At 39.6% G+C, this 14,675-nt stretch overlaps 1 protein-coding gene across 4 annotated transcripts in view; it reads right to left on the reverse strand.

The window, feature by feature from the left end:
• Positions 1-14,675, reverse strand: part of nup214 (nucleoporin 214) — an 82,823-nt gene that overhangs the window by 48,450 nt on the left and 19,698 nt on the right. For all 4 annotated transcript variants that reach the window (XM_082170496.1, XM_082170494.1, XM_082170495.1 and 1 more), the window contains exons 5-14: positions 12,883-12,953; positions 12,129-12,192; positions 10,970-11,073; positions 9,385-9,491; positions 9,199-9,265; positions 8,941-9,067; positions 6,777-6,935; positions 3,431-4,145; positions 2,717-2,850; positions 881-948 (exon numbers count right to left, since the gene is read on the reverse strand). In XM_082170496.1, the coding sequence (XP_082026622.1) occupies positions 881-948; positions 2,717-2,850; positions 3,431-4,145; positions 6,777-6,935; positions 8,941-9,067; positions 9,199-9,265; positions 9,385-9,491; positions 10,970-11,073; positions 12,129-12,192; positions 12,883-12,953 (1,616 nt within the window). The remainder of the gene's footprint in view (positions 1-880; positions 949-2,716; positions 2,851-3,430; positions 4,146-6,776; positions 6,936-8,940; positions 9,068-9,198; positions 9,266-9,384; positions 9,492-10,969; positions 11,074-12,128; positions 12,193-12,882; positions 12,954-14,675) is intronic.

Consider the following 14,675-nt stretch of genomic DNA (forward strand, 5'->3'; position numbering starts at 1 on the left):
TTCGTCATCAAGAAAGTTTATTAAAGATTAAGATATAAAGATTATTTTCATGCTTTTTAAACCATTGCCAGAGCAAAAGCACAGGGTGTTGCCATGCAGTCACTACGGCGTTCTGAGTGAACGTGACAACGCATGTGTAACAGTATATTGGATCCGTGCATCAGATCTTAAAGTGACAGTAGCCTAATAAACCTGCTGTCATCTGTGTCATTAATGTTAATCAAACTACAAAAGACAGAAAATCACTCACTGCTCTTCACTGAATGACGTTTGTGGCTTTAATATCAATCAATATATATTTAATTAATGCAGTGAAGACTATGCAGTTGTATTTTCACTAGTGCTGGGCAACGATTAATCGCATCCAAAATAAGTGTGTGTTTACATAATATACGTGTGTGTGCTGTGTATAATTATTTTGTATGTAAATACATATGCATGTATATATTTAAGAAATGCATGTTTATACTATGTATACATTCATATATTTATACATAATTTATATTTATAAATTGAAAGCCGTTTATTACATTTGTTTCTCAGCCTATATTGAATTTATCTGAGTGTTTGTAATTTGCCATCTCTTAGTACTAAATTGAGTTCTGTTTCGCCGCTTATTGCGCTTTAACAGTCAAACACACAAAATAATGTCAAAATGCCGGTCTTGGCGAGTATCCACGTAAACACAGTCAGTTATGTTTTAATGTAAACAGTTGAGAAAGAAAACACATGTGTATCAGTATACTGGATCCGTGCATCAGGTCTTAAAGTGACAGTAGCCTAATAATCCTTCTGCCAAATTCTGAGATGATATTAAAAGCACTAGCCACAGCGACGGGTGAGCAGAAAAGTGAATGTCAAGGCCTGTTTGGTGCTGTACCTGCGCAGGAGTGGCGACTGAGGCTGGTTTCTGCAGAGCGGCTGGAGGAGGGGCGCTGCGCGACATCACTGAAACACAACAACATCATCATCATTATCATCGTCATCATCATATTCTGATAATGGCTCCAGGTGCCTCATTTATAAAGACATTCACAGAATGATCCAACATGTGAAAGTATAACAAGTTCGTTTAAAATATCCATATGCATAAAAACGTTACTAAATGCATCGCGCTTTATTAACAGTTTACCTTAAATTCAAGCACAAAGCGCATCATATCCAGCTCAAGAACATGTAAATCAGCTGTTTTCTATGTGAATATAGTAAAGTGTAATGTATTCCTGTGATCAAAGCTGAATGTTCAGCATCATTACTCGAGTCTTCAGTGTCACATGATCCTTCACAAATCACTCTAATATGATGATTTGCATTCCCATTCAAAAGTTATTCATTAAAAAAGAATAAAAGAATACTTTTATTCAGCAAGGATGCATTCATTGATCAACAGTAGAGACATTGATAATGTAACAAAAGATTATATTTCATATTGTTCTTTTGGACTTTCTATTCATCAAAGAATCCTGACAAATAAAATGTATCAGTTTCCACAAATATATGTCTGTTTTCAACACTGATAATAATCATAAATGTTTCCTGAGCATCAAATCATCATATTAGAGTGATTTGTGAAGGATCATGTGACACTGAAGACTGGAGTAATGATGCTGAAAATTCAGAGTTTATCACAGGAATAAATTACAGTTCACTATATAGAAAACTATTATTCTAAAGTGTAATACTATTTCATAATATTATTGTATTTTTCATCAATTTAATCATTTACAGATAGATATTTTCCAGGAAATCATATATATTAATTTCAGTGACAATTATCACAAAGCAAGTGCTCATTTGTTTATATAATAATATTAATGCATACTGTGCATGTCTATTTATCATTGCATTTTAATAAACAATGTCAGATTATTTTAATTTCTGGTATATGCGAGCACAAAAGCTTGAACATGCTCTTCACACTGCACATTTATGTTTTAAAAATTAAATATTTGACTAAGAGAGTCATAATTTATTTCTAATAAATTTTTATTGCTATCATGCTATTTATTGAGGAAGCTGCTGAGACATACACCCAGGTTTCTAATGTTTTTATCTCGTGTTTTAACCGGGACCTTAGCGTTCATACAAATACTGTATACAAAGCACTACTTTTTTGGTTTTCAGGGACTACAATCAGAGATCGCACTTATCAAACAATACCTTTAGGATTTTTAAAACTAAAATTACAGATATATGGCATCCAAAATACAACTTGCGACATATTTAATAATATATATATTAAATACAAAGTTTATAATGGCTATTATTGTCCAATAAATAATATTTTACATTATAATGTTAGTGTACTTCTTATGGAGAAAAGGTCTGATGGGGGTTTATCAGACGCGTTAATTTTCCGTGAAAAGATTATATTAGTGTTTTTTTGAAAAAATTCTATTTCATATATATTGTATTTAAATAAAGCACTTTTCAAGTACCTCTTCATAAATATGGCTGTTTTCAAGGGTTTTCCAGGATCTTACATATCAAAAAGTGAAATTCATGTACTTTAAGCAGCTTGTACGAACCCAGTTAGTACTTAGTTTCGTTCCTTCATGTAAACGTGTCTGGAATGACAGTAAAAGACCCTTGAACATCAGTTTGTCTTCATAAATCCCGATGTGTTTCTCACTTTTGACGTAGGATGAAATCCATGTATTTAAAGCCGATCATATTCGCGTTTTATAAACGAGGAGCTGGTAATGTGAGTGTGTACCTGCAGGAACGGCTGGCTTGAGCGCGGGTCCCGTCGGACCGATGACCTCCACGGCTGTGGGTTTGGGTGTCGAGGTCAAAGAGAACGGCTGGGCAGGAGTCGGGACCGACGTCATGGTGTCCACCGCCGAAAACCTGCCGCAAAACACACCAAATGCTCATTAATCATTCAGGATTATCCAGGAAAATAAATATTGAGATCAGGCCAAGCGGCAACCTTCCGGTCTCTCTCTCGAATCAACACTGAAGAGACTTAACCTGCAGTTCCTCCACTGGCCACTAGAGGCCGGCTGCAGAAGAGACTCAATCCCATAAAAACTCATGTTAAAATGTCCAACTTTACAGCCTGGTGCAGAAAGTGGTTTTGGTCTATATCGCTAATTCTGTCCTTCATGACGACTGTGAGGGGGTGAATTATTTTATAACTCTGTTTAAATTATATTAAGCCTTAAAGTTCTGCATAATTAAGGGCGTGGCCAATTCAGTGACAGGTGGATTGCCGCTGATGTCACTACTAGCCGTTTGTCTGCTAGCGTTAGCGTCACGTCACCTCAGCTAATCCGCCTTGCTGGACATGTTCGTTTATCCGGGAGTGACGCGCGGCCAAGATGGCGATGGCCGGCTCCGCCCACTTTGGGCTTCAAAAACGCTCTTCAGAAACACTACAGGTGACGTCACACACACTACGAACATACTTTATGGATCAGGCACTCACCTGTCGGTGAGGTTCATCCTGACAGCAGGCGTTGCAGGCTCCGCCGGGGCTTTGGGGCCGCTGATGATGGGAGAAACAGCGGGAAGATGCTGAGGAGGAGCGGACGAAGAGAAGGAGAAGGCGTCGGAGGAGGAGGGGGGTTTGGGAGCACTAAAGGAGAAACCAGCTGAGCTGGAGCCGAGAGAGAAGCCTGAGGGAGCGGCAGATCCCAGAGGAGGAAGAGAGAACGAAAAACCTGAGGAGGTCGGATACGGGGGCGGAGCTGAGGAGGCTGGGGGCGGGGCTGTGAAGGCTGGGGGCGGGGCTGTGAAGGATGATGAGGATGGGGGCGGGGCTGTGAAGGATGATGAGGTTGGGGGCGGGGCTGTGAAGGATGATGAGGCTGGGGGCGGGGCTGTGAAAGATGATGAGGCTGGGGGCGGGGCTGTGAAGGCTGGGGTTGTAAAGGTTGATGAGGCTGGGGGCGGGGCTGTGAAAGATGATGAGGCTGCTGGGGGCGGGGCTGTGAAGGCTGGGGGCGGGGCTGTGAAGGATGATGAGGCTGGGGCTGTGAAGGATGATGAGGCTGGGGCTGTGAAGGATGATGAGGCTGGGGCTGTGAAGGCTGGGGGCGGGGATGTGAATGATGAGGCTGGGGGCGGGGCTGTGCCAGGAGGTGCGGAGAATGATGTGAAGATGGAGGATGGTGCAGAAACGGGAGCAGCAGAGGACGACTCTGAAACAAAAGATTTAAAAAGATATTTAAAGTGCTACAACTGAAAATAAATCAATCAACATTAGGGCTGTCAAATAAAAATTTGAATTTCAAATATTCGTAAAAAAAACCACAAAAAAAACGTGCATTTGAATGTTTGGTGTGTCGAGAGGTGCGCGACACATGATGACGTAACTGACGCGGTGTGTTTTTGTTAGCTTATCAAGTACAGCAGGTGTGGCTGCGTTGTTAATGTGAAAAATGGCGGGAAAAGGCTCTTCCTGCTGACGAAAACCCTCTCAGTTGGTGACAAAAATAGTGCAACGACACACTTGACTAGGGTGACCCTATTCCAGGTCATGTCCGGCCGGGATTTCGAGATCGCCCAAAATATCCGCGATTCGGCTTTTGCTTTCTCTTCGCCATTCATTTTGTTTACATGTACACCTTTTGATTCAGTAGTACTGAATTAATTCCGATTGGTTAATCTGAATGTAGTGTTTACATGAACGCTTAACAAGTGATCGGTTGATGTGCGTGTAAGCATTGCTAAGAAAATTCCTGTGTTTTCGTCTCGATCGGGATCCGTGTGAATCAGAATGCATGACCTGCAAAGCTAGCACGTATGTGTCAGTGTCAAATAACGTAATAAATGTAAACATAATGAATGGTGACTGTAGAAAGCAAAAGCCGAATCCCAGGCATTTTGGGCGATCTCGAAATCCTGGCCAGATATGTCCTGGTTAAACAGGACGTATGGTCACCCTACACTTGACCAGATCTGAGTGTGTGTGAGTGTGTGTTTCATCAGATGGAAACATCGTCAACAGACAGTGCTCAGCACTCGCTCAGATCAAGATGTGCGTCTGGTGTTTTTGATCAACAATATGTAGATGTAGTGAGTAGAAGTGGATTGTTTTCCATTAAAAAATTCGACTTTATATGTAGATGTAGTGAGTAGAAGTGGATCGTTTTCCATTAAAAAATTCGACTTTATATGTAGATGTAGTGAGTAGAAGTGGATCGTTTTCCATTAAAAAATTCGACTTTATATGTAGATGTAGTGAGTAGAAGTGGATCGTTTTCCATTAAAAAATTCGACTTTATATGTAGATGTAGTGAGTAGAAGTGGATCGTTTTCCATTAAAAAATTCGACTTTATATGTAGATGTAGTGAGTAGAAGTGGATCGTTTTCCATTAAAAAATTCGACTTTATATGTAGATGTAGTGAGTAGAAGTGGATCGTTTTCCATTAAAAAATTCGACTTTATATGTAGATGTAGTGAGTAGAAGTGGATCGTTTTCCATTAAAAAATTCGACTTTATATGTAGATGTAGTGAGTAGAAGTGGATCGTTTTCCATTAAAAAATTCGACTTTATATGTAGATGTAGTGAGTAGAAGTGGATCGTTTTCCATTAAAAAATTCGACTTTATATGTAGATGTAGTGAGTAGAAGTGGATCGTTTTCCATTAAAAAATTCGACTTTATATGTAGATGTAGTGAGTAGAAGTGGATCGTTTTCCATTAAAAAATTCGACTTTAAATGTAGATGTAGTGAGTAGAAGTGGATCGTTTTCCATTAAAAAATTCGACTTTAGCTTTTCAGCCATTCTGACGGCCCTAATCAACATCAGGGCAGCCTGTAGGTTTGATTCAGAGCTCAGTAAAGGCCCTGATATACTTCAAACGAAATCAAAGAACGAACTGGTGTGAAGTCATTCAGAACAAAATCAGGCCAAGACGAAGTTTGGAAAAGTTCGCTCCAGCTGGGAAACACCTCTGAACTACTAGAACGCAACAGTCGGTTCTGGAAGTAAAAACATAAGGAAATTCATTTTTAACAAACGCTTAAGTCGACGGCCCTACTGTGAGCTACGACGACGTCAATCGACAGAATACGCTTTTGTTCAAGTCATCAGCCTGCTTTGTTTTAACTTCTGTTTAAGATAATAATGTTTAACACCTGATTTCATGGTGAAAAACTACATTACCCATGAGGCTGTGCAAAAATTCCACCAATCAGAGCATTTCTGCGAGCAAATCCAGCTTGAAACTGAGTGTAATTCGGTTGTTAAGTCGTGACGTAACCACTCTCCGATAATACTCTTTCCGGGTCCAAAGTCCAGGTCCTCTCTACCTACCTACCTACCGCTTTCGCTAGTGTTTTGGTTATTATTGAGTGTTTTTACAATGCCGCAGTGCTGTGTCCCGTGTCCCGAGCAAACTCACTTCAACCTCGTAAATCTTCTTTTTCATTGATGCCTGGACTCTACCCTTAATTATGTCACCTGAGTGATGAGCTACACTAACCACTCTGTTGGTGTTAAAGGAATTTAAACATATATATATGAATAACTCTGTTTAAATTATATTAAACCTTAAAGTTGTGCATAATTAAGGGCGTGGCCACTTGAGTGACAGGTGGATTGCCAAGATGGTGACGGCTGGCTCCGCCCACTTTGGCCTTCAAAAACGCTCTTCAGAAACAATACGAACATGTTTTTTCACAGTCTATGATATTTAAATGTGGACTTCGTCGGGATATCACAGCAAGGTATTTCACACAAGCTTCACCCCTAAGTGAAGAACGAGAAAGCTTTGTCGTGAGTATATCAGGCCTTCAGCGAGTGGTGTGTCTGGTGTCTTACGGGCGGCAGGTGCTCTCTCTCCGTCCTCGGGCAGTGGGGCCGCGGGTACGCTCAGCTGTTTCGCCCCGGCGTTGAGGTTCAGTAAAGAGAACGGACACAGAACTCCATCTGTAGACAGCAGCATCAGCGTCGGTGCCGGAGGCAAACGCTTCTCATCCGCTGAGGACCACAGGAACAAAACATTTTACAACAGACAAACCAGAACCTGGTTATAGGGGTTCTATAGGGGCTACACTATACACTATAGGGGCTTTCGCACCGGATAGTTCTAGGAACGATCCACCAGGATGAACTGAGGACTAATGGTTCCCTTAGGAACGTTTCCTGGTTGCGTTCGCAGCGCCAGTAGGAACTCTGAAGTGACGAAAGACACACTTGTTGAGACTTTTATTTTGACGGCGCTGAGAACACAGTCCTCGTATTCTCCGTGTTCATTAGTGTACGATCTGTCTAACAGTCTAATGCGTTATTATACAGAACTGTTATACACTGACAGTGATGAAGAGTTATTAGCGTGTGTGTGTGTGTGTGATGTCCAGTGTTGCTGAGCAGAAACACATAATCATGTTTCTCTTGTTCTCCTCATAGTTGTGTTGGGTTTTCTCCTCAGTGTAAAGATGAAGGTTGAGAGGTTCATCTATCTCTGTTTTACATGTTCGTAGAGTTAGTTTGTGGAGTAAATATATAGACTATAATCTGTGTGTTTACACAGCCTTTATTATAATGGCGTGTGCTGGCGTTCGCGTGCGTTTGGCCAATCAGAGAACACTAACGTCACTGTAGTTCCTATAGCGCTGGTTTAGACCGACTCTGAAAGAGGAGTAAATTAGTTCCTCCAAAAGAGTTCCTAGAACTAAAATCATTCCCAGTTCCTGCGGTGCGAATGCGTCAAAATCCAGGAACTTCCAGGAACGATGAGAAGGTTCCTCCGGTGCGAAAGACCCTTAATGTTTAAAACTAGGCGTGGGAATCTTTTGGAATCCCATGGTTCAGTTCAAAATCGAGAATCAAATTTCAATTCGATATATGCGTAGATTTAAAATCTATGATCAAATCTAAGCATATATCGAATTGAAATTTGATTCAAAATTGAGAATCGAACAGCAGAGAAAGAGCAGATGCTGTTAGTCCCAGTCGAGCAGGAGTTATATAGATTAAACTATACACGCCTCATAACTGCGCTAACTTAATCTATTATATAGATTTTTTACCCGAGCCCTATTTAAAACCCCCAAACAGGGCATCAACAGTTGATGAAAAGCTAATTCATTAACCCTCTGGGCTTCTTCGTCCGAAAATGACCGAAAACTTTTACATTTTGAATTTTTTTTTTTTTTTTGCTTCATCGGAATGGGATGACACTTGGTAACTTTTGTTGTATTAGCTATGTGAACACACAAAAAAATCATGGACATGATTCGGATATGTTAAAGGGTCGTAAAAAAAAATAGTCACACTTAGCTTCCACCCGGTCAAAAATGACCGACATAGGAAATTAATGGGAAATACGAAAAAATACGAAAACTCAGAGAAACTTTTGGTGGTACAAACTACAAATCAGCCACTGTGCAGAAAAAAAGTGCACAGCAATAAAGGGGTGACACTCTAAAACATCAAGAGTGCAAATATGCTAAACAAATGTGGCTGCACAATTAATGCTATTTTGAAAATAAAAAGAATAGTTAAACAGTGTGTGCGTTTCCCTGGTTTATGTTGATATTTTTCATTCTGACCCATTGAAGATAATCTGTATGTGCATACTTTCCCTCTTTTGCACAATTAAACTAAATAAAACTGGGTTGCACTTTATTTTAAAGTTTCATTGTTAACGTGTAATTATATATTTAAGTACTAAGTAATATACAGTAACTACATGTACTTACTCTAGGGTTAGGGTAGGGTTAGTTGCATGTAATTATGCATAATTTACTATTATTACTACGGTAAGTACATGTAACATTTGTAACAAGTGTTGACACCGTAAAATAAAGTATAACCTAAAAATGAAATGGCGATATATCTGATAAAATCATGACTGAGATCAAAGGCATGTTTTCAGAGCGGTTTGGGTCACAGTATGTCTCTCCAACTCGTGCATTTTGGAGCGCAAACACAGAAACACACGTCATGCATGTAGACAGGCATCAATCCCAGGAGCTCTTACACAGCTGTATGTCCTCCTGGCTGGTGTAGTCGATGGCCACGCCCACAGGGAGTGTGTCCTCGTTGTTCTCGGTGACGGGAAGCTCCGCTCGACTGGCGTCTTCCAGCAACCACAGCTCCCAGTTCACCTGCACACACACATCACATGACAAAAATGGGAAAAAGCATTTCTTGTGTTTTTTTGCCTCATGTTTTTTGCCAACAGGGGGCCTTTAAGTTATAACTGTTTAATAAGCCGTCTTTTGGGGGGTGTGTTTACCTTGTCCTCTTGTTTGGCGATGATGCTAACTTCAATAGCAGCGGCGGACGCGGCCAACACCAGATCCCTGCGCAGGACAAATCAGTTTCATTCATTTATTCATCGACTCCAGTGACGTGTGTAACACAGCTCGTGTGTGTGTGTGTGTGTGTGTGTAACACAGCTCGTGTGTGTGCCCAGCCTCACCAGTCCTCGATGTGGCACAGGTAGTAGTGATGCTGCCTCTCGGTGCAGGTGCCGTACACCAGATCGTTGAAGTTCAGATAGCGCTCGCCCCTCTTCTCGTCCTTTTTCTGATACACACACACACACGTTCGCATGGTCATTTCTAGGGGTGTGCATTGCAATATTGACCAAAAATTATATCTATTTTCTGTGATTTTATTTAGCTGAGTGTGTTCCTTGCTTTGGTACCTTTGCAGGTTTAGGACTGTCGTGAACAGCTGACTCTTCATGTTTATGATATTCTTCATATTCTATATGGTGCTCAGTTTGCAGCAGTGACAGAAATCATCTTTTCCAATAAAGATTAAATAGATTTTTTGCCTTTAATGGGCATTTTCTCCTTTATAAAGCTACTTTTTAACCTAATTAAATGCATGCATCATTTTTTGTTGTCAAATTCTTACATTAAATCAAATTCTATTAGAATAAGACGACACAAAAGGGCTGTTAATGATCAAATGAAATCAGTATTAACAAAAGGAGGAAACACAGAAGCTGCATCTGAAGTTTAGATGCTTTTACACAGACGGTTTCTTGCAGATCAGAGGGACATGAATGTGTTTAACCTGCTCTTACACATGCAGAAATAATGCTTTGATGTTTTACACATAACATGTTGAATATTGATATTAGAAAAAATTTATTAAAATGAAGAGACTTTAAATGTGAAATTAAAACCACCAGTAGGTGGCAGCAAGTTACCGTAAACGAGTGAGTCATTGAATCAATCGCTCAAACGATTCATTCATTCAGTAAGCAAACACCATCATGTCGCTCAGAGACGCAGAACAGTCCTGTGTCTTTGATTGAAACTATTTTCGTTGGTGAAATGGAGCAAAAACAGGTGATACTGTGTCTAAAAATAAGTCACTTAATATTAACTTTGTTTATTGAACTGTTGTATAAAATCAATATCACATCTGTAATCATGCTGATAAAACAGCACTCTTCATGTGATACTGATTAACTATATTAAATGATATAAATATAAAAAGACATACAGAGGTATTCTTCCCATTATCTTGAATATTTAATAATTAATAAACTAAATCACGCAGTGAAAGCGTGCACTAGTGCAAGCGCTCTAGTCTACATCACGTACCGTATGTGTGCTCTTGAAAGATGTGCTTTTGTAAAGTGTGTGTGAGTGAGAGAGTGAGAGAGTGTGTGTGTGTGTGTGTGTGTGTGTGTGAGTGAGGGAGTGAGTGAGTGAGTGAGTGAGTGAGTGAGAGAGAGTGTGTGAGTGAGAGAGTGAGAGAGTGTGTGTGTGTGTGTGTGTGTGTGTGTGTGTGTGTGTGTGTGTGTGTGTGTGTGTGTGTGTGTGTGTGTGTGTGTGAGTGTGTGTGTGTGTGTGTGTGTGTGTGAGTGAGTGAGTGAGTGAGTGAGTGAGAGAGTGTGTGTGTGTGTGTGTGTGTGTGTGTGTGTGAGTGAGTGAGTGAGTGAGTGAGTGAGTGAGTGAGTGAGTGAGTGAGAGAGAGAGAGAGTGAGAGAGTGAGAGAGTGAGTGAGTGAGAGAGTGAGTGTGTGAGTGAGAGAGAGTAACTCACGGGTAAGGACACCACCACGAGCTCGGGCGGCGTCTCCAGAGAGCCGTCAGCCGCTGCGTACGCCACCGCGAAGTTAAACGTGCTCAGCCACAACACGTCCAGCACTGCGACACACAGGGAGAGGAGAGAAGATCGGGGAGTGAAGGGTTAGTTATCGTTCATTAATGTGCTAATGTTTCAAAAAAGCTTGATGATTAATGTTTGAAAATTATCTAAAGCATTGCAATTGTACTTTTGTACTGTAAAATAAAAATACTTATATTTTTATTAAACAGCTAAAATATTCTTGATTTTTTTATTTTACTGTAAAATATTATAATAGTAATATTTCTTTTATTTTATTCAATATTTGTATTTATTAGTAACACTTTAGTATTTATAGTAATAATACTAATAATACTAATGAAAATGATTATTAATATATAATAATTATCGAAATGCAGTTAGATTATTTCCCCAAATCATGAAGCCCAATATGGAAGGCATTTTGTGCCAAAATTAAACAAATCAATTAAACGATAAAAATGAAAACTAAAACCAGATTAACCATTTCATTAAAGAAACCCGTATGCAAAATGTGTGACAAAATTGAGAATGAAATTAAATGATCAGTGCATCATCCCTGTCAAATTGAAAAACAAAATGCAATTGGTGATTTCACGTTTCATTTTCATTACAATCTCGATGCAAGACTGCCAATATTAAAATGAAAAGGCAAACGTGTTTTTACAAAGCTTTTTATTAACGCTCACGCAATAATAGCGACAATCCAAATTCAAATGTAAAGTTTAGCTGTCATTTTATTTCCTCTTATTTCAGTTTTAGTTTTCATTTTCATTTTCAAAGGCAACCTGTATGCAAATTCTATGTTAATGAGTGTGTGTGTGTGTGGGGGGGATTATTCAAGTAATGTTGCTACAGACAAGTAATGGACCTAACCCTCATTCACACGGGGCGTCGACGACGATGCTTTACGGAAGGCGTGTCTGTAGCATCAGTACTTGAATAAGCCCCACCCACTCATTTACATAGAATTTGCATACATAGAAAACACCTTCCATAGCCCAATGATGTTCACAACAATTCACATGTGTGGTGTGCTCATACGGTCAGTGACACATCAGCTGATGTCAGATGCTGTACAGAAGGACAGTCCTACCTTTGACGGGATGATCCTGGCTGTAGAAGCCGGGACACGGGATCACCTTTTTAGCCTGTAGGGTCTGAGACACACACACACACACGGCATGACACGAGACACGGGATTAAAGCCCCGTTCACACCAATGATAACCAGAACTATAAATAACTATGAATGATAACTGTTGATAATCACTCCAGCTCTATGAGAAGTCACACCACGACTAGAACTATTAAGGGTTCGAACAGACACTGCAAGATGAAATTCCAGGACTTTTCACGCACTACTTTTTGGGGTTTTCAGGGACTACAGTCAGAGATCGCACTCAAACCATGTCTTTAGGATTTTTAGAACTCAAATTACAGATATAAGGCATCCAAAATACAACTCACAATGTATTTTAATAATATATTAAATACAAAGTTTATAATGGCTATTATTGTTCAATAAATAATATTTCGTATTATAATGTTGCCGTACTTTGTACCGAGAAAAAAGGATTAATGGGGGTTTATCACACTTATTGATATTTAGTGTATCTTATACTTGTTTATCAGCGAGTTAAACAAGCAGCGAGTATATGAACCCTGCAATAACAACCATTTTTTCCAGCTGATGAATGATCAGCCAATCAGAACACATCCTGCTTTAAAGAGCGCGAGCATCTAAAGCGATCTTATAATAAACAGAGCGATCTGTGTGTTGGTGTGGACGCTCGCTCCTGGAGGGAACGGGCCTGATGACGAGTGAACATCTGTCCATCATGAACTCACAGGGGTGAACTGAACCACGGTGGCGTCCTGTTTCCCAGCAGACACTTGCTTTCCTTTGGGACTCCAGCAAACTGCAGTGCAAGAGAGAGAGAGAGAGAGGAACAAGCGGACACATTTAGGAATCAGCAGCGCTCGCACAGATACTGTCAAATAAAATTAAAGGACTTTTCAAGCACTACTTTTTTGGATTTTCAAGGACTTCAATCAGAGATCGCACTCATCAAACAATATTCATATTATCTTTCAAATTCTAACATAACGGATAAATAAAAATATACGGTAACATTTTACAATAAGGTTCATTAAGTTAGCATGAACTATTCTTCTTCAGCATTTATTAAAGGGATAGTTCACTTTGAAATACATTTTTGGTATGTTTTAGCTTACCTCAAGGGCATCCAAGATGTAGGTGTCTTTTTTTCCGCAGTAGTTTCAATTTTGATATTTTTAGGTCAAACCGTTCTTGTCTGTCAGTCATATAATGCAGGTCTATGGTCACTGTCTCAAAGAGCATGCACAGAGTCCAAATTAAAACAATTCCCCATCGTCCAAATTAAACAATTCCCCATCGTAAGTACACATTGATGGCCTAAGACACGAAACGAGCGGTTTGTGTGAGAAAACGAACAGTATTTATATCGTTGTTACCTCTTATACACAGCCATGTCGAAGTGATCTGAGAGTGCGGGCGGGTATAGATATATACAATAGAAGTCGCCTTGGCGACTGCAGTTCATTGGAACGAAACCGTAGACAAGGCGACATCTAGTGTATATATCTATACCCGCCCGCGCTCAGATCACTTCGACATGGCTGTGCATTATATGACTGACAGTCAAGAACGGTTTGACCTAAAAATATCAAAATTGAAACTACTGCGGAAAAAAAGACACCTACATCTTGGATGCCCTTGAGGTAAGCTAAAACATACCAAAAATGTATTTCAAAGTGAACTATCCCTTTAATCTTAGTTAATATTAGTTTCAACATTTACTAATACGTTATTAAAATCGAAGGTTGTATTAGTAAACATTAGTTAATGCACTGTGAACTAACATGAACATACAATGAACAGCTGGATTAGTTAACTAACATTAACAAAGATTATACCATGGGCTGTTTAAATACTCGATTCTGATTGGCTGGAAGGTGTGCAGTAAAACCGTTTAATGCACAGGTAGTTCCAGTCAGTTTGATTACAGTTCAACATTAATCCGCTACTATAAACATTGGTAACCATAGTAACACAGTTACGCTTGCAAGCAGAGTGAGAGACACATATGAAAACGTTTAGTTAGGTAGGCTAAATGGATGATTTTTGCATATCGTTTAATTTGTATGGTGAATATGGCAATATTGAGAAATGGGCCCAGGCACAAGACGAAATAGAAGACTTGGAGAAGACGTTGAATGACAAAAAGCAGCACAAAGAATTAACAATAAATAAATGACATGATTAGTTCAAATAAAGAATGCCTTGTCACTGTCAGTGTTGCCTGTCATTCATAAATAATTTTAATAAATCCATTAAAGAATCATTAAGTTAGCTATATGCTTAAGCAACGAGGGGACTGTAGACTTTAAAGAAGAGACGCACACAGGTAACTCACGCACGCATCTCTCTCTCTCTCTGTTCCTTCTCTTTCAGTTCTCTGTCTCTCTCTTTTAATAATGAATTTAAATAAATGTGATAATTCATTCAAATAAAAGCAATCCGATGGCTCTACTTTATTTAAAGCGGACGGAGTGCTAGAACTAACGAGCCGTAAGAGGCAACCACCCTTCGTAGAGGC

Source organism: Leuciscus leuciscus, assembly GCF_965113295.1.
Source record: "Leuciscus leuciscus genome assembly, chromosome: 5".
Taxonomy (NCBI): Eukaryota; Metazoa; Chordata; class Actinopteri; order Cypriniformes; family Leuciscidae; genus Leuciscus; species Leuciscus leuciscus.